General features: G+C 38.1%; 1 protein-coding gene, 1 long non-coding RNA gene and 1 pseudogene across 8 annotated transcripts in view; 1 reads left to right on the top strand and 2 right to left on the bottom strand.

Annotated features, from left to right (window-relative positions):
- The window catches only part of FNDC3A (fibronectin type III domain containing 3A), a 226,171-nt gene extending 207,680 nt beyond the window's left edge, over nucleotides 1-18,491 (top strand). For all 4 annotated transcript variants that reach the window (XM_015121055.3, XM_028837170.2, XM_077974364.1 and 1 more), the window contains 7 exons: nucleotides 5,205-5,318; nucleotides 6,051-6,200; nucleotides 6,308-6,591; nucleotides 6,688-6,900; nucleotides 10,381-10,547; nucleotides 12,018-12,145; nucleotides 15,963-18,491. In XM_015121055.3, the coding sequence (XP_014976541.1) occupies nucleotides 5,205-5,318; nucleotides 6,051-6,200; nucleotides 6,308-6,591; nucleotides 6,688-6,900; nucleotides 10,381-10,547; nucleotides 12,018-12,145; nucleotides 15,963-16,277 (1,371 nt within the window). In that variant the 3' untranslated portion in view covers nucleotides 16,278-18,491. The remainder of the gene's footprint in view (nucleotides 1-5,204; nucleotides 5,319-6,050; nucleotides 6,201-6,307; nucleotides 6,592-6,687; nucleotides 6,901-10,380; nucleotides 10,548-12,017; nucleotides 12,146-15,962) is intronic.
- LOC144336333 (uncharacterized) overlaps nucleotides 13,373-24,901 on the bottom strand; it is a 55,772-nt gene continuing 44,243 nt past the window's right edge. Inside the window, exons 3-4 of one of the 3 annotated variants that reach the window (XR_013407993.1) lie at nucleotides 15,643-15,783; nucleotides 13,500-13,698 (exon numbers count right to left, since the gene is read on the bottom strand). This is a non-coding gene — a long non-coding RNA (uncharacterized LOC144336333). Of the gene's footprint in view, nucleotides 13,699-15,642; nucleotides 15,784-16,102; nucleotides 16,153-24,901 lie in introns of those variants that run through there. The other 2 variants (XR_013407989.1, XR_013407990.1) reach the window with 2 other exon arrangements.
- On the bottom strand, nucleotides 19,100-21,691 carry LOC710610 (prolyl 3-hydroxylase OGFOD1-like; annotated as a pseudogene). The gene is made up of 2 exons (XR_013407987.1): nucleotides 20,582-21,691; nucleotides 19,100-20,318 (listed from the first exon to the last, which is right to left on the bottom strand). The product of XR_013407987.1 is annotated as a prolyl 3-hydroxylase OGFOD1-like (transcript).

The following is a 24,901-nucleotide window of genomic DNA, read 5'->3' on the forward strand; positions in this document are numbered from 1 at the left end:
AGTTTACTTAATCAATTTAAGAGTAGAAGTAAAATCATAAGTACTGAAGTTTTTTGAGGCTGATTGAAGTTTTTGAGGTTTTTGAGTTTTTTGAGGCTGATTGAAGTTTTTTGAGGCTGAAGTAGCATTTACTTTCAGTTGGCAACTAATTATGATTTTTTGCCCAAGTGAGAAAAAACTTATGCTTTAAACTATTCTGGTTTTGTATGTATTTAATATATAACTCCAAAAAGTGGACAAAGTGGGTAATATCTCCATTTCACAACTAAGGAAACTGGGGTTCAGGAAAGCTAAATATTTTGTCCACAGTCGTACAAACTAATAAGTGATAGAGGTAAGCTGCAAACCTGAGTTTGTCAGACTCCAGAGCCAAAGCTCTTTCCACTCAGCTATGACACCTCTCATCTCTCTGCAATAAAGCAGGTTCCCTAAGGACAAAGCAGTAATTTCCTATATCAACTAAATAACGATTTCTTTGAACTATTCTATAATTAAAATTTTATAGAATTAAACTGACAGTTCTCCCATACCCATTATTTTGGTGAACTATACTATATTTCATATCCTGTTGTCCAAAAGGGTTCTGTATTTACATCTGTAAACTTACTTTTAAATTTATTTCTGTTTGGTTTTTTGAAACAGGGTCAGTGTGGAGTGCAGTGGTGTGATCTTGGCTCTCTGCAACCTCTGCCTCCTGGGCTCAGGTGACCCTCCCACCTCAGCCTCCCAAGTAGCTGGGACCACAGGTGCACACCACCACACCTGGATAATTTTTTCATATTTTTAGTAGAGAGGGGGTTTTGTCATGTTACCCAGGTTGGTCTCAAACTCCTGGGCTCAAGAGATCCACCCACCTCGGCCTCCCAAAGTTGTGGGATTACAGGCATGAGCCACTATGCCTGGCCTAAATTTCTTATATATCAAGTTTATATACTTAGGCAGCTCTTACACAAGTCATTCCTTTCTGTAAGAAGCCATCTTGTCAGCCTCACAAGGTTGCAGTACGCTAAGATCACATCTTTAATATTTACGTCTTAATTTATATTTTCAGGTTCGTGATAATTTGTCAAAATCACCTTAAGTAAATATTTACTTTCCATATTCCCAAGAATATACATTTTAGACTTTTCTAAAGCTATTCCAGATTTTAAGATAAAATTTATGCCTACCAGAGAACAGTACTGATAAATAATGTACTATAAATAACACTATTTACAGTTTTATTTTAAATAAAAGCCATTCAGCATGCTAGAATGGTGAAGCTTTGCATCATTATTTTGTTGTTGTTGACATGAATTAACCTTGCTCAAAAAAGGGAGGCCAAAAAAATGACATTTGTCATGAAAAACTTTTTTAAATCCCTATGGGACTTGAGGAACCAGAATCATTACTTCAGTTCTTATAAATAGTTGTGCTAAACCTCAAATTTCTATCATTTAGTGGCCCTTTCCATGCTCCCCATGAACTAAACTGAATTATTTGTGTGGCTGATATGTTTTATTAGGTTGCCTTATCACATGTGTAACAGTACTCTTTATTTGTAGATACCTTTGTAGGTATGTGTGTGTATAGACAGGTAGACAGACTTTTTTTTTTTGAGACAGGGTCTCTGTCACCCAGGCTGGAATGCAATGGTATGATCATGGCTCACTGCAACCTCAACCTCCCAGGCTTAAGCGATCCTCCTGTCTCAAGCCTCCTGAGTAGCAGGGACTATAGGTGCACACCACCACACCAGGCTTATTTTTTACTTTTTTGTAGAGATGGGGGTCCCCTTATGTTTCTCAGGTTGGTCTCAAACTCTTGGGCTCAAGTGATTCCCCCACCTTCGCCTCCCAAAGTGGTGAGATTACAGGCATGAGCCTCTGCACCTGACCTTTTGTATATACTTATTATTGTAAATCATTTACTGCCACTAGCAGTCTGTAAGTCTATACTATTAAATGACATATTGGCCAGGCACAGTGGTAAATGCCTGTAATCCCAGCACTTTGGGAGGCCAAGGCGAGTGGGTCACTTGAGGTCAGAAGTTCGAGACCAGCCTGACCAATATGGTGAAACCCCTTCTCTAGTAAAAAGTGCAAAACTTAGCTGGGGGTAGTAGCACATGCCTATAATCCCAGCTGCTCTGGAGGCTGAGGCAGGAAAATCACTTGAACCTGGGAGGCAGAGATTACAGTCAGCTGAGATCATGCGACTGCATCCAGCCTGGGCAACAGAGTGAGACTCTGTCTCAAATAAATAACAAACAGAAAAAAAACTTTTCAATGACACGTTTATATTTGGAATTTTGGCTGGGCACAGTAGCTCATTCCTGTAATCCCAATACTTTGGGAGGCCGAGGCTGGCAGATCACTTCAGGCCGGGAGTTCAGGACCAGCCTGGCCTACATGGGGAAACCCCGTCTCTACTAAATATACAAAAATTAGCTGGGATTGGTGGTGCCCACACCTGTAGTCCCAGCTACTCAGGAGGCTGAGGCACAAGAATCGCTTGAACCTAGGAGGCGGAGGTTGCAGTGAGCTGAGATTGTGCCACTGAACTTCAGCCTGGCAACAGGCTTTTCTCAAAAAATAATAATAACATACTTGGAATTTTAAAATTGATGGGTTTTCAAATTTATTGTTTTAAATTAAGAATTTTTGAACTACTAATAAAACTATCTGCCATAGTTCATTGATTTTTACATGAAATATTTATTTTCAAGATGATCTCAAGATTACTTTCCACAAAGCAGGCACATTGTGTCACCATTTTGCTCTGCTTTGTAAATTTGCCATCTAGGATTTTTGGGTGGTATTCATGTGAGATTAAAGCATATTCTCTAGCAGTTTCCTATAGCTACAGGTTTTGTTTTTTGTTTTTTGTTTTTTTTCATTGCTTCTAATAGGATATAGTTACTATGAGTCCATGAAATATAATGGAAATGTGAATAAGGAGTTTACTGAAGACTTTAAACATTTGAATTTTTTTTAATTGCGAATATGATAGAAACCGGTAGTGTTGAGCAGTGCAAATATTTGAAGTGGTGATTTGTGAAATAGCCCAGCATTGCCTTAAACAAAATCACAGTCTACTTCCTGTTTTATACATGTGATAGTATAAAAGGTTTCTTTTTTTTTTTTTTTTTTTCATTTTCTGAGATTTATAGATTGGTGTATAGCTTTAAACTATATAAAGTTTTATGGAAAGATTTTTTAAACTTATTAATATAAATTTTAAAGTTGATATAATTAAAGTGAGTCCATCTTCTGTTTATAAAATGCAAGATTCCTTAACATTTATAATTACACAGATGAAATGGTTTCTATAAGGAAGTTGGAGTTTTGATTTTGCCCTTTATAGATGTTAGATTGTGCAGATTTGTCTGTATTTTCTCACCATATCCAATAATACTTTTCTCATAAGATTGGTTTTCAAGAGCTGTATTAGTTGTTATAATTGATTAGTATATAGTTTAACTTTATTCATCATATTTATACTGTGGATTTATAGCCAGAGGTTGAGGTTATTTCAAGACAGTTGATGACCTTCATTTAAAGTCTAGCTAAAATCAGTGCTGTAAACAAAAGGAAACATTTACATTTGTTTCTCTTTGCCACATATAGTAGCCTTAATTTTTTACTTTGTTATAAAACAGTTACATTCACAAGATTAGCCTGAGATATTTAATGACATTATGATGATACAATATGGTGTATATTCCCTGTGCAATCAGATTTGGAGGAAAAATGAAGGACTTAACATTAACTGAAGTCACTGATACTCTGAATAAGTATGGTCAAGGAGTAAACTATTTTCTTTTGGAAAAACTTTTTAAATTTTTATTTTTAAAGTATTATACTGTTGTTTTTAGGGCCTAATGGTTACATTGAATAGTTGGTTTCACCTTCTTAAGGTTTATTACCAATATTCATGAAACTTGATACGTTAAAATCCCTACCCTTTGGTAAGTCTACTGCTATTTATTAACATTTTTATAGGTGATTAAGGCATGTTTTTTTCCTAAATTAAATATAATTTAAATAACTTGGAATAATTTTCATATTAAATCTTTGTTAACAACTGAATGTTTTCATAGCATTTTCTGAGAAGTTGAGTTTCTTAGGTTTTTGTAGTTGGCTGGGCCCAGTGGCTCATGCCTGTAATCCCAGCACTTTGGCTCAAGCAGCCCTCCCTCAGACAGGAGGACCACTTGTGCCCAGGAGTCTGAGACCAGCCTGGGCAGCATGGTAAAACCCTGTCTCTGTAAAAAATAGAAAATAACCCAGCATGGTGGTGCACACCTGTAGTCCCAGCTACTTGGGAGGCTGAGGTGGAAGGATGGCTTGAGCCCAGGAAGTCGAGGGTGCAGGGAGCCATGTTTGCACCACTGCACTCCTGCAGTCTGGGTGACAGAGCCAGACCTTGTCTCAAAAAAAAAAAAAAAAAGTTGACCTAGCTCTTTAAGATGGGCATTTGGCAAAACTGCCTGATACAGTGCAGTAACAGGTAGGTTTACTTCTGATCATTATAATGATGTGCCACTGTTAAGTGAAAATACCAGTGTATTGGGGCTTTTCTTTTGCTAATGAGCTTTAAAAAATTGATGACTATAAATTTCTGTAATTGTTCTCCTATGTGTCAGGGAAGGAATTTGCCAATACTGAATAAAATGTTTTATATTCCAGGTAATGTATGTTAAAAGTAATTATGAGAAAGTGAGCTTTTTAGCATGGAACAGAAAAATCAAATTATGGTACAAAATAAATATAAATGTATGGAACAGTATGTTGGTAAAATTTGATATGGAATATAATGCCTAAGAAAGATTCGTGAAGTATTAAAAATTTTAAAATCATAATTTACACCTATCATCTCCCATACCTTTAGTTAGTATCAATTTCTTCACTCCTTATATTTCTTCTGAATTATTCCACCCACCTAATTCCCTAATGTCCTGCCCTTCTTACAAAAACCAGTTCCTGAAGAAATAAGGGGCAGAAGAAAGTATAAGTAAATGAAACTTTAAAATTTCTCACACCTTTACTCTCATGATTTTTAAGTCTTTTTAGTTTATGTGAATACTTACAGAATTATGACCAAATTAATCTTGAAACACAGGGAAAAGACTTTATTAATGAATCTTTAAATATGCAGTTCTGTGCAATCAGTGGGCGTTTAAGGGTGAAAAATAAAAACACTAGTTACATTTGTTTTTCTAGTTTGGACCATTTTCAGAAAAATGTGATATTACTACAGCCCCTGGGCCACCAGATCAGTGCAAGCCCCCTCAAGTGACATGCAAATCTGCAACTTGTGCACAAGTGAATTGGGAGGTATTGTAATTTCTATTGACTTATATCTACTTTCTTAAGTGATTAGAATAGTTTATATAAAAGAATAAAGATACTGTTCATTTTTACCTCCTGTATTATACAGAGCAAGTCCTAGTTTAATTCACATGAGAAACAGTGACTTCTTTTTCCTCTTTGAAGAATTTGAGTGAGGTATATTTGCATTACAGATATTTAGATTCCTGTTCATTATGTGCTTTGTATTTTTATGAAAGGCTTTGTCTCAGTACTGAGATATTTCAGCCACTGGTAAGTTTACTGTTCAGAACAGACATACATAGGAATTAGTAAATTCTGTTTCTCTTATATTTATCCAGTACACATCTCCAGTGTACTTATTGTGGATAGTAATAATCAGTGATGATAATTATTATATTTTCAGTTCCCTTTGAAATTTAACAAAATGTCTGTATGGTTTTAACATTTCATATTAATAGAATTATTTGAAGTATATGTACCTTAAAACACTTTCTAAAGTGACTTAGTCATATTTCTACTTCTAATTCAAAACAGTTATATATTTGACCAATCTTAAATTCAGATAATCTTAATGAATAAAAAATGTAAAATTGAACGGTTTTGATTGTGCTTAAAAGTTTTAAAGAAATTCAGAAGCAATCTAGTTTTACATGTGGTCAGGTAAAGAACATTTTTGGTCAAAAGCTATTTAATCAACATCAAGACTAAGACCTTTATCCTTTTCTTAATTTAAAGGTTCCTTTGAGTAATGGAACAGATGTCACTGAATATCGATTGGAGTGGGGAGGAGTTGAAGGAAGTATGCAGATATGTTACTGTGGGCCTGGTCTCAATTATGAAATAAAAGGACTTTCACCAGCAACTACCTATTATTGCAGGGTCCAGGTAAAGATGATCAGTACTTTATCACTTAACTCTATCCAGAGTTTTATATTTCATTGGCATTTTCATGGTTATGACTTTGTTAACTCGGAGGCTCTGTTAATTTGTAGGCTCTCAGTGTTGTGGGTGCAGGCCCTTTCAGTGAAGTAGTAGCCTGTGTGACTCCACCATCAGTTCCTGGCATTGTGACCTGTCTTCAAGAAATAAGTGATGATGAGATAGAAAATCCCCATTATTCACCTTCTACATGCCTTGCAATAAGCTGGGAAAAGCCTTGTGATCATGGTTCGGAAATCCTTTCCTACAGCATAGACTTTGGAGATAAACAATCCCTAACAGTGGGAAAGGTTACAAGCTATATTATCAACAATTTGCAACCAGATACAACATACAGGTATACTCTAAATATTATGTTGATTTTTGCCTAGACCAGAGAGACACTTTAAATAAAACAATCATAACCAAACTTTTTTTCTTATGTGGCACTTAGAATACGAATTCAAGCCTTGAATAGCCTTGGAGCTGGTCCTTTCAGCCATATGATAAAATTAAAAACTAAGCCTCTCCCTCCTGATCCACCTCGTCTGGAATGTGTTGCCTTTAGCCACCAGAACCTTAAGCTGAAATGGGGAGAAGGAACTCCAAAGACATTGTCAGCCGATTCTATTCAGTACCACCTTCAGATGGAGGATAAGAATGGACGGTAGGTTTTTTTAATTGCTTCTTTATATAGATTCTTAGGTCTTAAGTATATAAATTTCTGTAACTGTTAGAAGTAGGCCAGGTGTGCTGACTCACACCTGTAATGTCAGCACTTTGGGAGGCTGAGGCAGGCAAATTGCTTGATCCCATGAGTGCAAGACCAGCCTGGGCAAGATAGTGAGACCTTGTCTCTAAAAAAAAATTTTTTTAATGAAGTAAGTTTTCAAAAATGAAGTCAAGATTGTCATACAAAAGTGTGTTGTTTTTAAAACATTTGAAAACACAATGTAGATTTCCTGTTTATAATTTGTGAGTGGAATACCAAGAGAAAAAAAATAAATGGGCTACTCTTTCGTTGTTTTCTCTAATCCGTTTACTGTTTTCATGATGATAAAAGACACCTAATCTTGGATACAAAATAAATTCTTCAATGTTTATTTCTAGCAGGACACAATTTTTTTTTTTTTAAAGACAAGGTCTCGCTCTGTCACCCAGGCTGGAGGGCAGTGGCACTATCTTGGCTCACTGCAACCTCTGCCACCAGGGCTCAAGCCATCTTCCCACCTCAGCCTCCCAAGTAGTTATGACCACAGGCGTGGGCCACTACACCTAGCTAATTTTTGTATTTTTAGTAGAGATGGGGTTTCATCATGTTGCTCACGCTGGTCTTGAATTCCTGGGCTCAAGTGGTCCTCCCGCCTCAGCCTCGCAAAGTGCTGAGATTACAGTCGTGAGCCATCATGCCTGACCAGAACAATTTTTTTTTTTTTGAGACGGAGTCTCACTCTGTTGCCAGGCTGGAGTGCAATGGCGCAATCTGGGCTCACTGCAGTCTCCACCTCCCAGGTTCAAACAGTTCTCCTGCCTCAGCCTCCCAAGTAGCTGGGACTACAGGTGCGCACCAACCATGCCCGGCTAAGTTTTTGTATTTTTAGTAGAGACAGAGTTTCATCATGTTGGCCAGGATGGTCTCCATCTCCTGGCCTCATGATCCACCTGCTTCGACCTCCCAAAGTGCTGGGATTACACACGTAAGCCACCACACCTGGCCCCAAAACAATTTTATAGTAAATTGTTATGATTGTTTCTGGCCTCTGAGATCCTTGAGGGCAGAGATTATGTTTCAGTCTTTTCCACACCCCTGACAACAGGGCCTGCACACTAAATGAGTACAGTTCAGTTTTTCACTGTGTGATCTCAGTTAGATTCTGTGATTATCTAGTCCCTTTGCTAATCTCTGTCTCATTCAGATTCTTTCTGTGCCTCTTTTACATCTTCATGTACCTGTTGTACTATTTCCTATATAATGTGCCATATACTGCCGCACTAAATCATGTGTTTGAATTACAGTGTTAACTCTGAATATTTGTAACAGTCATTCTAATGCCAACTAGGGCTATTTATTCACATTATATTCCATATAAGCAATGCCACATCCTCCCACAGCTGTTAATCCTTTAATATTTTAAGAATTTTGAATTTTGCTTTTCTGCTTTTCACTGAATATATTAGAAACAATTTCCATATCTGATGGACTCAGAATACTAGTAACAGTTTTTCCCAAGATTAACTTTTTTGGCCGGGCACAGTGGCTCACACCTATAATCCCAGCACTTTGGGAGGCCAATGCGGGTGAATCACGAGGTCAAGAGATCGAGACCATCCTGGCTAACACAGTGAAACCCCATCTCTACTAAAAATATAAAACAATTAGCCGGGCATGGTGGTGGGCGCCTGTTGTCCCAGCTACTCGGGAGGCTGAGGCAGGAGAATGGCGTGAACCCGGGAGGCGGAACTTGCAGTGAGCCGAGATTGTGCCATTGCACTCCAGAGCCTGGGCAACAGAGTGAGACTGCGTCTCAAAAAAAAAAAAAGATTTACTTTTTTGTGTTGTTTGTATCTTAGCCAGATATTCAACAATGGAATGTTCATGATGCTTGTACATAAGTACTCTCTATCAGAAATACTTATACATTTAAAATAACATGGAATAATTTTGTATACTAGTATATCAACAGTAAGAACATTACACAGAACAAACACTATTGATCATTTCCTAAAATCTATGTATCGATGAATGTTAGCCTTTGTTCTTGGCAGAATTTTATGTAATCTTTGTAGCCTTATCGCTACAAACAGATTATTTGCCTTATAGAAGTTTTTGGTATAGCCATTTATTTTTAATATATGTTATTATTACTGGGCAAATTAACTGTTTAAATTTTTTTCCTCCCCTTTCTAGCATACATTTGGGGTAGTGCAAGAAGGCTTACTGGAAACAGGTCTAATTAGTGTTTGGTTGAAATATAATAGAATAAAGATTCTATTAAATATAAATTCTATTCTATTATAGAACTTCCAACTTAATATTCAGCTGCATCTAGAGACTTGTTATGGGGTATGAATATGGCTCATGGCCTTTGGTTGTGGAAAATAAATAAAACCTTTTATGATACTGTTAATTTTAATGCACACATTTAATAAATCAATTTCATATCTTTGATGACTTTCATTTGCTTTGATTTTCACAACTACATATACTTGCTGTGAGGATGGTATCATAATGATACTTTAGCTGTTCCCTGATCCAGATTTTGTCACTGTTCAGCTTTTTTAAACAGTGGTATTACCACTATTTTTTTTCCTGTCATTAAAAAAAAATTTAGAGATTGAAAAGGCAAGGCTTATCCAATTACTGCTTATTGGAAGTACTGTTTCTTCCTGTCATTAAATATTTCTTTATTTTTAACTTGACTACAATTTTCAGACTGTTAGCATTGAATAAGCATTCATTATTCATTTTCTAATTTCCCAGAGTTTTAGAAACATCCAATCAAAAATATTGGGATGCATTCAACTTATAGTAACATATTAGGAGAAATATATATGATATTCAACTTCATTGAACAGTTCAAGTGGATGATGTATTGGAAATTATATATTGTCATACTGCTTTTGTAAATCTCTAGAGAAACATCACCAAGGCAACTAAAAATCTGCCTGGGAATTGAGAATTCTCTTTTTTTCAGATAAAGACAAGGAAGATTAAAATAGAAACTTAATCTCATAGCTTAGCTCTCTATGCCATACTTGACAAGTTTTATTAATATGACTTTAGTTAGAAATAATTCGTAATGAAAATTGTGATGCTCTGAGCATCTTTTAAAATGTACATTAACAAAATAGTATTCAGAAACAAAGCTAAACTGGAAGCCTGAGACGAAACAGTTATGGTTGGATATGAAATTTAGTAACAGACTTTCAGTAAATCATGTCAAATTGGGAAATTTACCAAATATCCTATTTCTCTTCATCTGATGAAAAACAGATTTATTTTAAGTGACAAAGAGTTCCTGGCATCAAACTTTTGGTGTAACTTATCACTCCTAAATAATGTTCCTAAATAAGTGTGTTTATACTATTTTGTAAAACATTTTCATAAGGTAGTATAAGGTTTATCTAATAGTTATTTCCATTTTAGGTTTGTATCCCTATACAGAGGACCATGTCATACATACAAAGTACAAAGACTTAATGAGTCAACATCCTATAAATTCTGTATTCAAGCTTGTAATGAAGCTGGGGAAGGTCCCCTCTCCCAAGAATATATTTTCACTACTCCAAAATCTGTCCCACCTGCCTTGAAAGGTAAGTTATACATCCTGAAGTTATTTTCTTTTATAATAAATTACTTTTTTTTTTTTTTTTTTGAGATGGAGTCTCACTCTGTCTCCCAGGCTGGAGTGCAGTGGCACAATCTTGACTCACTGCAACCTCCGCCTCCCGGGTTCACGATATTCGCCTGCCTCAGCCTCCCGAGTAGCTGCGACTACAGGCGTGAGCCACCATGCCCGGCTAATTTTTTGTATTTTTAGTAGAGATGGGGTTTCATCGTCTTAGCCAGGATGGTCTCAATCTCACCTCATGATCTGCCTGCCTCGGCCTCCCAAAGTGCTGGGATTACAGGCGTGAGCCACTGTGCCGGGCCAATAATTACTTTTTAATGTATTTTCCTAAATGCTTTGTTTACTAATATTAAAATTTAGCATCCAGTATATGTCCACCGGTTATACAAAATCATATAGGCAAGCCCAACTCTACTGAGGGTTCCACTCAATAATAAAAGCTGTTTTATCTGGCACGTTCATATTCAGACAAGTACTGGCTTTTGTCACTGATGTTTTTAATAATGTAACATAAAAATACTAAATGGAATAGGTAGGCCATTGGCTTAAAGAAAAAAAATTATAAACTCTGATTGTTTAAACATTTTGACTTGTTGATATTACATTCATTTAGATTTCAGAAGGAAAGCCTGGTCATCTGTTACGCAAAACAAATTCTTCATTAATGTGGGTTTTTCAGTCAATTTTACACACACATGTACACATATTTACACACATTTGTATATACATTTATCTTTTACTTTTAGAGGGGTTCTTATTTTAAAGTGACTCTGGCAAGGGCTGCACTCTATTTTTAGCTGAAAAGTCTTATAGTTAATTGCTCTGAAGACTAATCACAGAGACTTCTAGAACCATATCCTGGATCATGTACTTAAACAGAAGAAGCAGAACTCTTCTTGAATAGTCTTTCTAATAATATTGAGAGTTTCACTGAGTCCTTTTTCTGTTTGCTCATCAAGTTCAGTGTCTCTTAGCTTTAAGAAGAGTGCTGACTATAAGCAGAGCACAGTGGCTCACACCTGTAAGCCCAGTGCTTTGGGAGACTGCAGGGGGAGGCTCACTTAAGGCCAAGAGTATTGAGACCAGCCTGGGCAGCATAGTGAGACCTGCCTCTCTACAAAAGAAATTTTGAATTAGCTGGGGATGGTAGCATGTGCCTGTATATGTAGCTGCACAGGAGGCTGAGGCTGCAGTGAGCTATGATTGCACCACTGTCTCCACTCTGGGTGACAGAGTGAGATCTCATATCTTAGAATACAAGAGTGCTGATTTTAACCTCTTTGGATGCAAATTTCAAAAATTCACTGATACTTATTTCAAGTTTATAAGTGGATTTTAAATATTTGTTGATTTTTATTAAAACAAGTGTCTGCATGATGTACCAAATTAAAAATCAAGTGGAACAGATTTTATTTATATTTGTTTCCTACAGCACCCAAAATAGAGAAAGTAAATGATCACATTTGTGAAATTACATGGGAGTGTTTACAACCAATGAAAGGTGATCCAGTTATTTACAGTCTTCAAGTTATGTTAGGAAAAGATTCAGAATTCAAACAGGTATGTACCAAGATATTAATTTGTGGATGCATATGTTTACCTTTTTTTAATTTTTATGTATTTTCAATGTAAGATTTGGCCACCTTTACCTTTCTAATTCATAAACATGTATTCAGTATATATTATATTCCAGAGATCTCAAGATTCCAAATCTTTTCAGTATGAACTACACTTGAACAGATTATTTATTTATCTGATAAGTATTCACTGAACTCTGTGCCAGGCACTCAGGATACAGCACTGAACAAAAAGTCCCTTGCCTCCATGGAGCTTACTTATATTCTGGTGGAAAAGAAGACACTATAAGCAAATGAACATGCCAGTATATTGTTAGATATAAGTGCAATGGAGAAAAAACAATATTGGATAAAAGAAATAGGGAGTAGTGGAGGGGGAGGGCACTGAGTCTTATTTCATTTGGGGCACTCAGCTGACATTTCAGCATGGCCCAAAGGAGATGACTATGGGGAAAAGAGTGTTCCAAGAAGATGTGCTGAGGCAGGAACATGCCTATTAAATCTGATGAACATAAAGGAGTCAGTATGACTGGGATAGAGAGAGCAAAGGGAAGAGTGGATAAGGTCGGGTAGTTAATCCTAAGGGGCCTATAGGTGGTATGGAGTGATGTAGGGCGTAATAGGCCATACTGTGGCTTTTACTCCACGTGAAATGAGAAGACACTGGAGGATTTTGACAAGGGTATTCATGTGATCAGACACAAGGTTGTTTTGACTATAGTGTCAAAACTACAGTAGGACAAGGGCAGAACTAGAAAGACTAATAAGGAGGCTTTTACAATAATAGTATTAATAATAGTCATAATGCAGTGCCATAAATATGACATTAGGCATGAAGTTATAATGGAATCCTAGAGGAAGTGTCACCTTCCTAGCCAAGAGGTTTCAAAGATAGCTTTCTGGTAAAGCAAGAATAGCAGTCAGATAGAGTGGAGAGTTGCCAATGTTTGTTACAACTTTTATAAAGAATGAGCTTTTATACCACTCCAAAGACTAATTAAATAGCTATACATTTCATCTGATTTTCCGTTTTTGCTGTAACCTTCTTAATTTTGAGGGCTTTTAAGCTGGGTTGTTTTCATTGTGTCTTATATTTTCCTCTTCCACTAAAAAAAAAATGATTATTCATTTGTTTTATTCCAGTATTGTGCTGTTGTAACTACTCTGTGTAATATCTTAACTGAAATTACAAAAGATCCAAAGAGTCAGATTAAATCTGGCATGCAATTGTTTTTCTTTATTAAACCATCTGCAAATTGACATGATAATTAGATTTGAAATGTAATTTACAGATAAGTAGGTTTCCTTCTAAGGAGGAAGCAAAATTAATATTAAAGAAACTATAATTATATTACACGTTTAAAGGAAATGGGGACTCCACATTTGAGTAGTTTATGGATAAGCTTGAGGCTTGTTTGAATGACTTTTCTTGGGTGTATAAACCATCTGAAATTAGCTTGAGCAAGTTAATCTGTTTTCTTCGGTCCTGTATCTACAGCCAACTATGTCTCTTCCTGCTTAGATGTCTTCCCACATCTGAAATACAAAATTGAATACTTGATCCCATCATCTTCCCTCCCAATATCTCCTCTCCAACATCTTTACTTCATCAGTATCATGGACACCAATATCATCTTGGTCTCTAAGCTATAAATTCTTAGATGAATTTTTTTTTCCTATCAACTCTTAATCAGAAGTTTCTAAATCCATAAAACTACATCAGGGCCTCATCACTTTTACATATAGATCAAGAATCCCTGTCCTACTCAGCTCCCTTCAGTCCTTCACACAGCCTCATGATTAGGATTCCATAAACACTGTTTTAATGTCACACACCTACAGTGGTCCCTTTTAAATTAACCTAAATTTCCAACTAGTGTAATTAATGTATTCTTCCTGTCTGTACCAGATCTCTTCATTTATCACGCTCATGCCATTTGTTGAGGTTTTTCTTTCTTAACCTAATACTGCCAGGTTCATGGAATGGTATATGAAGACACATGGAAAATATAAAGACAAAAATCATCCATTATATCCATAAGACAAATACATATTTTTAATTTTTACTAAATTTACTTCAGTGTATGTATACAATTTTACACTAGTTTCTCATACAACATTCTGTTTTAAGTGAATCCTTTTATAGGTTGAAGCATCCCAAATAAAGTCCAAAATTCAAAATGTTCCACCCAAAATCTGAAACTTTTTGAGGATCGACATGACACTCAAAGGAAATGCTCACTGGAGCATTTCCAATTTCAGATTTTTAGGTTTGGAATGCTCAACTAGGAAATATGCAACTATTCCAAATCAAAAAAATTGAAATGCTTCTGGTTCCAAGCATTTCATATAAGGAATACCCAACCTGTACCATCTCCCAAACATGGATCATTTCTACATTCTACTCCCTGAAACATTATGCATCCTTAGAACTAATGCATAGTCACCATTTTCTTTCAGATTTCTCTTAAAAGCTTCTTTCAATAAGTTCCTTTATATATTGTTATCAGCATCCACATTTTTATTTATTGCCAATAATTCACTAATTTAATGGCCTTTTATTAAGTACCTGCTATATGCTGGATTCTGGAGATAGAAAAATGAGACAGAGATCTTACTTTACTTTGAGAGCAAAGCCATATGTAAAAAAATTAGATTTATAACAGGTACAATTGAGGCAGCTAAAAGTACTTGAAAGCCCCCACGCGTTGGTTCATCTGACTTGTAGCCCACCAACTAGCTGGAGAAACTCAACTGACAAGTCATTTAACCCTATGAGCCTTTTTCCCAATTACAGAATGAGTGGCGGGGCAGAGGTTGCTCATTATTGGAAATGATAGCTCCTACAGATTGAGCAGTGACTGCATGCTGAGCACTGCACTAAGTACTTTAACAAGCATTAGTTCATTTCATCCTCATAACTGTCATACATGTTAACTACTAGTATGCTTGTGGTAGTTGGTCTCAAATCACATCTGGAGTGTGAAGTGGTGGAGCAGACCTTGGATGCCAGGGGTGAACAGTTCTAGTATATATCTTCTTAACCCATTTATGCCTAGTGTTCCATTATTGGAACACTAAGCTTGTGGTAGTTATTTATATCCAACTGATAAGGTTATTGCCAAGGTCTGATTTTTCACCAAAAAAAAAAAAAAATTGCAACCTCTGGCATAAATGGGTTGATTACTAGCACACTCCCCTGAAAATCTGTGGAATTTCATTCTTTTTATTTCCCTTGTAAGGCATGGCAGAGGAGGTCCTATTCTCTGATTCTAAGTGATCTCCCCTCTCTGGAGTTTATACAGTGATTTGCCATAGGCACCTATAGAAAGCTCCCCTTATTCATTTGCCATTTCATTCAACAGATATGTTTGAAATTGTATGGAAATTTATCAGTTATATAAAGACATAATGGGGGAAGCAAAAGTAGACACTATCCCTTCTTTGATGGAATTATTTCATTAAAAAATGACTTCTTACATTTGAGAAAAGCAGGAAAATGCTTGAGGACTGATTTTGCTTGTTCTCTAGCTGCCCTGGGGCACATCTGCACTCCTTAACTCATCTGTGAACCGTATAAAGGTAGATCTCACATCCTCGCTTTTGAAATTTCTCTTGCCTCTATGCAACAAACAGATAAGTACTTTAATGGATAGGTATTTTTAACATGTCATTTAAAAGATAAAATCAATGGCATTCACTGGCTTTCACATCAAAAACAATTCTCACACTAGCCAGTTTTAACACATTTTCTGTCCAGCCTTCACACGTAATTCTTCCTTCCAATAATTTATTAACAGATTTACAAAGGTCCCGACTCTTCCTTCCGGTATTCCAGCCTTCAGCTGAACTGTGAATATCGCTTCCGTGTATGTGCCATTCGCCAGTGCCAAGACTCTCTGGGACACCAGGATCTCGTAGGTCCCTACAGCACCACAGTGCTCTTCATCTCTCAGAGGACTGAACCACCAGCCAGCACCAACAGAGACACTGTGGAAAGCACAAGGACCCGACGGGCACTGAGTGACGAGCAGTGTGCTGCCGTCATCCTTGTGCTGTTTGCTTTCTTTTCCATTTTGATTGCCTTTATCATTCAGTACTTTGTAATCAAGTGAAAATATAACTTTATTTTTTAACTCTATTACATTTTATTTTGTCATGTACTAAAATTATTTCTGTATTGCTTTTATAAAAAACAGTGGCATTTAGCACTGGCATTGAGACTATAGCACATCATTTTTGCCATTTTCAGTGCTTATATTGTTAGGTAGAGGCTGGCACTTTATTAGAATGCAAGCCACAAAAATATCAATTTTGGTTTTTTGTTAGGGTGGGTCTTCTTTTTTTCTTTCCCTCTCTCTTTTTTTTTTTTTTTTTTTTTTTTTTAACATGCCTTCTTATAGAAAAACTTTCTAAGAGGCAACAATTTAGAATGGATATTTTGACCAATCGGCATGAGTGTAACAGTGATAACCTGATCTTTTTGTTTTAAAGATTATTACCAAGTGAAAAATCAGAATGAATAGAATTTACACTAACATGCTATATAAAATGTTAAAGTCTGATGCTGTGAAAGCAATCTAGTGCTATATTTCTACCTCCTCATTTGTCTTAATTATTTGGTAAGTGGGATTATGATGAGTAACTGGAGGGGCTTAGAAACAAAAACTGGATGAAAGAGTATGCATGAAGTAAAGCTTCTTTGATAAATGTGGAGTTCTTCATTATAAATATATTTTCATGAATTCACAGATAAGTACTTAAAGAAAGCACAGACAGTTTACTTGGCCTAAAAATATTTTGATGTTTACTCAAAAAGTACCTCTTCGGGTCTTGAGAACATGGAAAAGAACTGAGTGCTTTTAAATACTTTTTAGAAAGTAATCATAAAAGTAAATTGAATTTCAAACCTATTTGGCTTCTATTTTGTGAACCTTTGAACTATATGTACGTGTATAAGGGTATACATGTACATATATGGCATATAACAAGTGTACACATATACACATAACAAGTGTAGAAATATGTATTACACACATACACTCACTCTGTCGGGTATAGGCTAATTTTGAAGAACTCCCAAAAGTTTTTGCTGCTTCTCCCATAACTGCTGCCACCACCATCAGAATTCATAATCAAACCTAACCTTTTTGTTTGGGGCACCAAATCTGAAGACAAAATTAATTTGCACCAGTAAACTTCAAGCTGCTTTCTTTCTTGAAAACTAAACGTTTAATGTATAATGTCTGTTTGGATACTGTTCCAAATTGTTGATTGCATGTGGTTAATGTTGCATTAGAGCACTTTGCAATTGCATAATTCATTAATGTTTTGTGAGCTTGCATTTGTGAGTTATTGGATGATCAGACTGAATTTTGTCAAGTATCACATTGTACATCTTGCCTAGATGTCAATGACTGCCAGTAATAATACAGTTTATAATGAAACTATCTACAATTCCTGTTTTAGCACATCTGTTATCCGTAAAACACCTGTAACTAGCTTTTTTAATTTATTATTTGAATTTTAGGATAGCAAATCACTAATTTTTAGTTGCTGAGGTTGGCATTTTAGTGATTAAGCACTTCTGTCAGTCTTTGAAAAAAGAACGTATGTTTTGTGCTTTGAAGATCTCTGAAGAATTTCTTTTATAATAGAATGGGCATGTATTGTAACAGTTTTATGTCAAATGATCTGTGCTGTAGAAAAACATTAACCCTTGTTCAAAAAAGAAATGGATAAACTTGGCCTTTCTAAGTGGTAAGAATGACCTGTCACTATAATATACTGTATGTTTACATTTTATTTAAATTTAATCTCTTATGTATAGGGTGATAACCTTCCCCCAAAACAACAGTGATTGCGATTGTTTTCTAGAAACTTCTTTAAAGTGCCACATTTGGCAGTACAAATGAGTCTGAGTGTAATAGCCCAGAGATTTATATATAGTTGAATGTCTAAAATGGTAAAATGTGCCACTGTGTCAAGTTACAGTGGCTTATGTTTTTCATAGTAATTCAAATGAACCTCCTATTTTTGATAGTAAATGTCATTTAATAGTATACTTGCCATTTGAGCCTCACTGCAAAATTAGTGCAGAAGAGAAAACAATTTTTAATGTAATCTTGATTTTACCTCATATACTGTACATTCCAAAAACTCTAAACTTTTTAAAGATTATAGATACACTACCAAACATATCACCTTAAAATTGTATAAGGCTGAATGAACTTCATACAAATGAAAAAAAGCTCATAAAAATACCTAAACTATGTAGCAAAAGTATCTTTAAAATCCATGGAAAATAAAAGTTGTATCATTCTTTTTGAGATATGTTTATTGTATTCATATATATTCATTATTTGCTGCCTGTTTAAGAAAATGAAATGTTATGGTCTCCCCTCTTCCAATGAGCTTAAACATTTTTCCCAACAGTATACAAATCATCAACATGAGAGGATGTATATTTATTATATAAAGCCCAGTAAAGAATGAAATTAGAAGTTTTATCCTAGTGACTTGATTTTGTCCAACTCATGAAATATCTTACTTCCTTTCTGTATATAAAGAATACAGTGAGTCTAAGGTAAACTTCCCAGTGGGAAGAAGATCCGTAACCTCTCCTTGCCTTTCCCACATCCCTATTTTCCAGTACCTTCTTTCGCCCACTACCAGAGGCCCAGAACCTTCCTGTTAGTGGCACTGCTGGGTCTGCCTTCCACCAGAAAATCCAACATTCTCTCACTCATCCCCCATTAAAATTTCCATCCCAAGGACTTCCTTCTGGGGACGGACACTCAGTGCTTTTTTTTTTTTTTCCTTTTTTAATGGGTGAGCTAGTAAATTTTATGTTATAAATATTTTACCACCATAAAAAAAAAAAAAATCCTTGAAAAATTCACTGAAGAAGCCAGTATGGAAAGAGGAGAACTCAATGTTTAAAATAAAGCCAACTTTTTTTTTTTTAATCAAAAGATAAGTACATAGCTTCAAGCTCAACGTCTAGGTTGAGGACAATCATTATGAGTCCTATTAAAGGACAACCAGTTTTTTTTGTTTGTTTTTTTGTTTTTTTGTTTTTTTTGAGACGGAGTCTCGCTCTGTCGCCCAGGCTGGAGTGCAGTGGCTGGATCTCAGCTCACTGCAAGCTCCGCCTCCCGGGTTTACGCCATTCTCCTGCCTCAGCCTCCCGAGTAGCTGGGACTACAGGCGCCCGCCACCTCGCCTGGCTAGTTTTTTTTTTTTTTGTATTTTTAGTAGAGACGGGGTTTCACCATGTTAGCCAGGATGGTCTCGATCTCCTGACCTTGTGATCCGCCCGTCTCGGCCTCCCAAAGTGCTGGGATTACAGGCTTGAGCCACCGCGCCCGGCCAGGACAACCAGTTTTAAGAACACTGTCAGGCAAGCTACCATGTAGCTCTCCTTCACTCCATGCTTAGCTCTTCCAGACTTCCCAGTATTGATGAAGGATCATGTTTTTGTTCAGCTTTGCCCAGTGCTGTCATTCATAATAGATAATTGAAAAGTCCCAGAAACCTGTTGTGTTTGGGAAGGTTTTCTTTTGTTCCAGGCTTCAGCGGTTAATATGCTTGACAAATTTCAGAGTCTCTATCTCTGTAGACCAATGCCAAAGAATTGCTCTCTGGATTCACCGTTAGCAGCTCTTCATCTTCATCTTTGGCAATGTAAGAAGTAAAACCACCATATTCTGGCTCCCAGCCTTCACGGCCACAGTGGAGAATTAAGTCTAGGGCAAAATCAGCCTTGCTATGGTCACAAATTAGAAGTGTGGTGACCAGTCTTCCAACGCCTCAGTTCCCTTTGGCATGTGGGAACACCTGATTCATTATTTGTTTCATTTTCCTCTGACTCTGGGTCTGTCTGGTCGTGGCTCTGTTGGCCATTGATGCTCATGACTGCCTGATTATTCTCTCACTTAGGAGGGCTATGGCCAGTCCCTTCCTCAGTTCTATCAGCAGCAGAGGCCGCTGCTTCGTCTTTTTTGTCATCCATCTCATCTTCCGAAGGGGCCAGGAAGTGAAGCTTCAGGCCTGTGAAGTTGGAGAGCAGCAAGAATAGTGCCTCAGAGCAAAATAACTTCATTCACTCCTTCAATATATCGGGAAGCTTCCTCTCCTCAGCTTTCTCATAAAGCCTTTTGTTGGCTGGGCACGGTGGCTCACGCCTATAATCCTAGTACTTTGGAAGGCCAAGGTAGGCGGGTCACCTGAGGTCAGTAGTTCAAGACCAGCCTGGTCAATATGGTGAAACCTTGTCTCTGCTAAAATAGAAAAATTAGCCGGGCGTGATGGCAGGTGCCTGTAATCCCAGCTACTCGGGAGGCTGAGATGGGAGAATCGCTTGAACCCGGGAAATGCTGCTTGCAGTGAGCTGAGATTAAAAAAAAAACAAGAAAACCTTTTGTTAGGGGGACCTCAGCTGCTCTATTCTACATCTCCATTCACCAAGGCCTCACAGACCTTTGCAAATTTCTCAGGCTTAAGAAATTTCTTCAGGAAAATTTTAGAACTTTCTTCAGACTCTTCTTGAGTTTGAACTGGTAATCCATGGCCAGATAAGTAGGGTTGATCCAATCATACAAAATTTCATGATCTTGTGGGGTATGAGGGCTCCAAGGTGTGAGGGGGTTCAAAGTAGTTGGGAGGCCTAGTCAGTGAAGGACCATGAAACCAGCCACTGATAGACAAACGTGACTTCAGACAGGACTTCGGACACCTGGTGAAAGGACACTGCAGATGCTTCAAAGAAAACCAGTTTGTTCCATAAGGGGATAAGAGACTTGACAATCTGCTTCGGCTGAAAGTGTTCATCAGTGTTGTACAGGTCCGGGGTACCCCCCAGGCGCCTGTCCCAGGAAAGAACCAGGTACAGGATAAAGGCGATCCAGCGCCCTTCTAGCTCATCATCATGACACAGCAGGGCATCAGTGAATTCATATTTAGCACAGGACACATCAGTGGTTGGTTCCCAGTAAATTTTAGAAATACCAGAAAGCCAGGACCAGAAATCTTCAAACAGAATTTTCCTTAAAGCAGAGATGTGAGGCCCTCTTCTTCAAATCATCAGACTGCTGGAACTTATATAAATCATTAGAGTTTTCATGGAAATCCAAGTTCATAAGTTCCTTCTGAAGCCCTGCCAAGAAGTCGGCTTTGGATGAAGTTTGGGATCATGCAGTGAAGAAAGGGGTCCATGTCCCTGACAATGGTTTCGTGGCTGAATGGTGTCCCACAGCTCCAGGCCTCAGCCACCTGCTTTTTCAAGGTTTCCTCCATGATAGCATTCGAAAACTCTGCCATCACCTCCTTCTTTCCCTTTTTTCCCACCCGGGTTGGGCCGGGCTCCACTGGCCATTTCCCATTCATTTCCTCACAAGGTACAGAGCCACACCACACTCGACTCAGTGCTTTTAAAATCCATGTACATCTCTTAATTGCCGCAACTCCAAGTACCGTGATAAGAGTTTAAAATGTTGGGCTGCCGAAGGAGAGTCTGGAAATAGGAACATCACAGAAGCAGCTAAGCATGAGTCCAGGTTTAAGTAGGGTATAATACTGATTGACAGTATGATTGCATGTCACCTCTTTTTTTTTCTGTAGATTGGAAATAGGAGTATAGAATCTTATGCATCCTGTTTGAGCATTCCATGGGTTGCTTTCCAACACAAATCCCTTGCTTCTCACCATTATAAGATTATTTCTGCAGGATGGTGGCTCAAGGAGGTAAACAGGCTTTAAAAGAAAATAGGCCAGGTGCGGTGGCTCACGCCTGTAATCCCAGCACTTTGGAAGGCCGAGGTGGGCAGATCACGAGGTCAGGAGTTCCAGACCAGTCTGGCCAACACGGTGAAACCCTGTCTCTACTAAAAATACAAAAATTAGCTGGGCATGGTGGTGCACACCTGTAATTCCAGCTACTCAGGAGGCTGAGGCAGGAGAATCATTTGAACCAGGGAGGCGGAGGTTGCAGTGAGCCAAGATCACGCCACTGCACTCCAGCCTGGGTGACAGAGCAAGACTCCATCTCAAAAAAAATGAAAAGAAAGAAAATAGTTCCCCCAAACTTAAGCAGTGATTCTGTAACCTAACTCCCATCATCAAAAAAGATGATGCCTCCTGTTTTTAGAGAGTTTTTAAATGTTCTATTTTCATATACATTTTGTAAGTATATGCCCTTGGGAATATGTATCCCTTTTGTTTATGTCTCAGTTTCTCTCTGATGCTCCTAAGGGGGGAGAAAAAACTTGGAGGAAAAAAGAAAATAACAAAAGAACCAAGATTTCAATAAGGTGGTCATCAAATTCTGTGTCCAGAGTGGTGCCCTCAAATGTTTAGATGCTGTAATGACTATTTTTTGTCTCATAAACAGGGTGATTGTGCCATTTCTACTTATTATAGGAAATTTGCCAAGAGAAAACAGTTTCAAAACCGAACAGATTTTGAAGCCACGTGACCCGTTCAAATCATTATGTCTAGGATCTGTCGAACATTTAATGTGTCCTAAGCACTGTGTTCAGTTCTTTACCTTGGGCATCTCATACAGTCCTCTTAATTGCTCTAGTAAGCATTATCTGCAGCACAGAGAAGTCGAGCTCTCTGCCACAGGTCTCATGGCTAATCAATGATGAAGCTGGGGTTTGATCCAGGTGATTGGTCTGGTGCTCCCTCACTTGACCACTATCCTCTGCTGTCTGGCCCAAAATGTATAAACTCTAGGAAATCAAAATTAATATTAATTGACTTTAATAGTGCATTTATGATAGCATTTATTGATTGAGTACCACCTGTTTGCTAGGCATTGTGCTAAGCACTTCATCATATGCAAAGCAAGCCACAGCCCTCTAAGGATTGAACAGAAAGAAATCAGATGAGAAGAATCTGGTACAAGCATAACAGACTAAATGAGAAACCCTAATTTCTTTCCTCTTGAATTTCATCCCCTGATACTTTCACTACCATTTTGAGCCCACACTCAGTCCTTAAGAATAGCCCATCTTAAATACTCATCCAAGGATGAATATGCCGTTTTTACCACTTACCACAACTGAGACACGCTGACATGTTCAAAAATGAATATAGCTACCAGGTGGACCAACCTCAAAAACACGCTATGATGAAGGAAGCCAGACACAGAAAGTCACGTATTGTACAATTCCATGTGTATTAAATATCCAGAATGAGTAAATCCATAGAGACAGATTAGTGGATGCCAGAGCTGGAGGGAGGAGGAAATGGGGAGTAACTGCTCAGTGGGTGCTGGGTTGATGGAAATGCTCAGGAGCCAGACAGAGGCAGTGGTTGCACAACACTGAGGGCACAAAATGCCAATACGTTTGTCACTTCAGAATGGTTAATTTTATGTGAATTTCACCTGAATTGCTTAAGAAGAGAATATAAAACTTATAAACTGATACACAGGTAACATAAGACTAGAGAATCCTGGGCATCAAGTCCATAAAACTGACGTAGTCAATAAGTTCATTTTGCTAAGGACACAGGCCAACTTGTCCCTTTTTTCTCAAACCCTCACACCTCCCAGGATGCTACCACTCCTTTCAGCCCGTGGCATGTGCCTGGCTTACAACTGAATATTTTACGGATGTCCTTGAAAGCGATTAAACAATTTGGCCTGCCCAGACCAAAGTTATCAGCTCTATCTCATTCTTAATCCTTCTAGGATGACACAGAGGTCTTAAAGAAGAAATTACCTTTTCAGTTTCACAGTTTACCAATGGCAGCAGCTGCACAGTAAGAATGTTCATATCCAGTAGTATAAGGCCTATAACCTCTTGCCTCCCACCCTCCCAAGGACTTGTTCCCTCTCCACCATCCATCCCCCTTGGAAATTGTTGCTGCGCTGAGCCTGTCTGTCTCTCAGGAGAAACTAGGACTAACAGAAAACTGTTAAGCGAGCCAGGCGCGGTGGCTCACGCCTGTAATCCAGCACTTTGGGAGGCCAAGGCGGGCAGATCACGAGGTCAGGAGATCGAGACCATCCTGGCTAACACGGTAAAACCCCGTCTCTACAAAAAAAAGTACAAAAAATTAGCCGGGCGTGGTGGCGGGCGCCTGTAGTCCCAGCTACTCGGGAGGCTGAGGCAGGAGAATGATGTGAACCTAGGAGACAGAGGTTGCAGTGAGCTGAGATCATGCCACTGCACTCCAGCCTGGGCGACAGAGTGAGACTCCGTCTCAAAAAAAAAAAAAAAAGAAAAGGAAAAGAAAAGTGCTAAAGCAACAGCCACAGAGTAATAGGAACCCACACTCCACAAAAGTCTTGCCTGAATTTGCCCTGCCGTGTCCCTGCCATGTAAAGAGAAAACCTAGGAAAGACTGAGTCCCCCGTCAATGTGGTGAGACTGGGAAATAGCCGGCCTTGAACTTCTCTGCCAGGGGCTCCCTTCCAGGGCCAGCTTTGCTATCTCTGCATTTTACTAAAGATACCATTTCCTGGTGCCTGGGGTCTAGAGGACCCAGTGGGTCATGTGAATGAGGAAGGGGCTGAGTGTGAAGCCACAAATACCTTGTGTGTGGTGACAGCTGTGGGGTGCCTGCAGAGTGGCACCAGCCTACAGGCTGCAGGTGGCAGCCTTTGGGGAACATGAGCTCAGAGCTGCCACAGCTTCCAGTTTTGCAAGACAATGCTTCCTTCTCAAACTCCCACACCTCCCTGGATGTTACCACTCCTCTCAGCTTGCGGCATGTGTCTGGTTTACAG

This window comes from Macaca mulatta, chromosome 17 (assembly GCF_049350105.2).
Source record: "Macaca mulatta isolate MMU2019108-1 chromosome 17, T2T-MMU8v2.0, whole genome shotgun sequence".
Lineage (NCBI taxonomy): Eukaryota > Metazoa > Chordata > Mammalia > Primates > Cercopithecidae > Macaca > Macaca mulatta.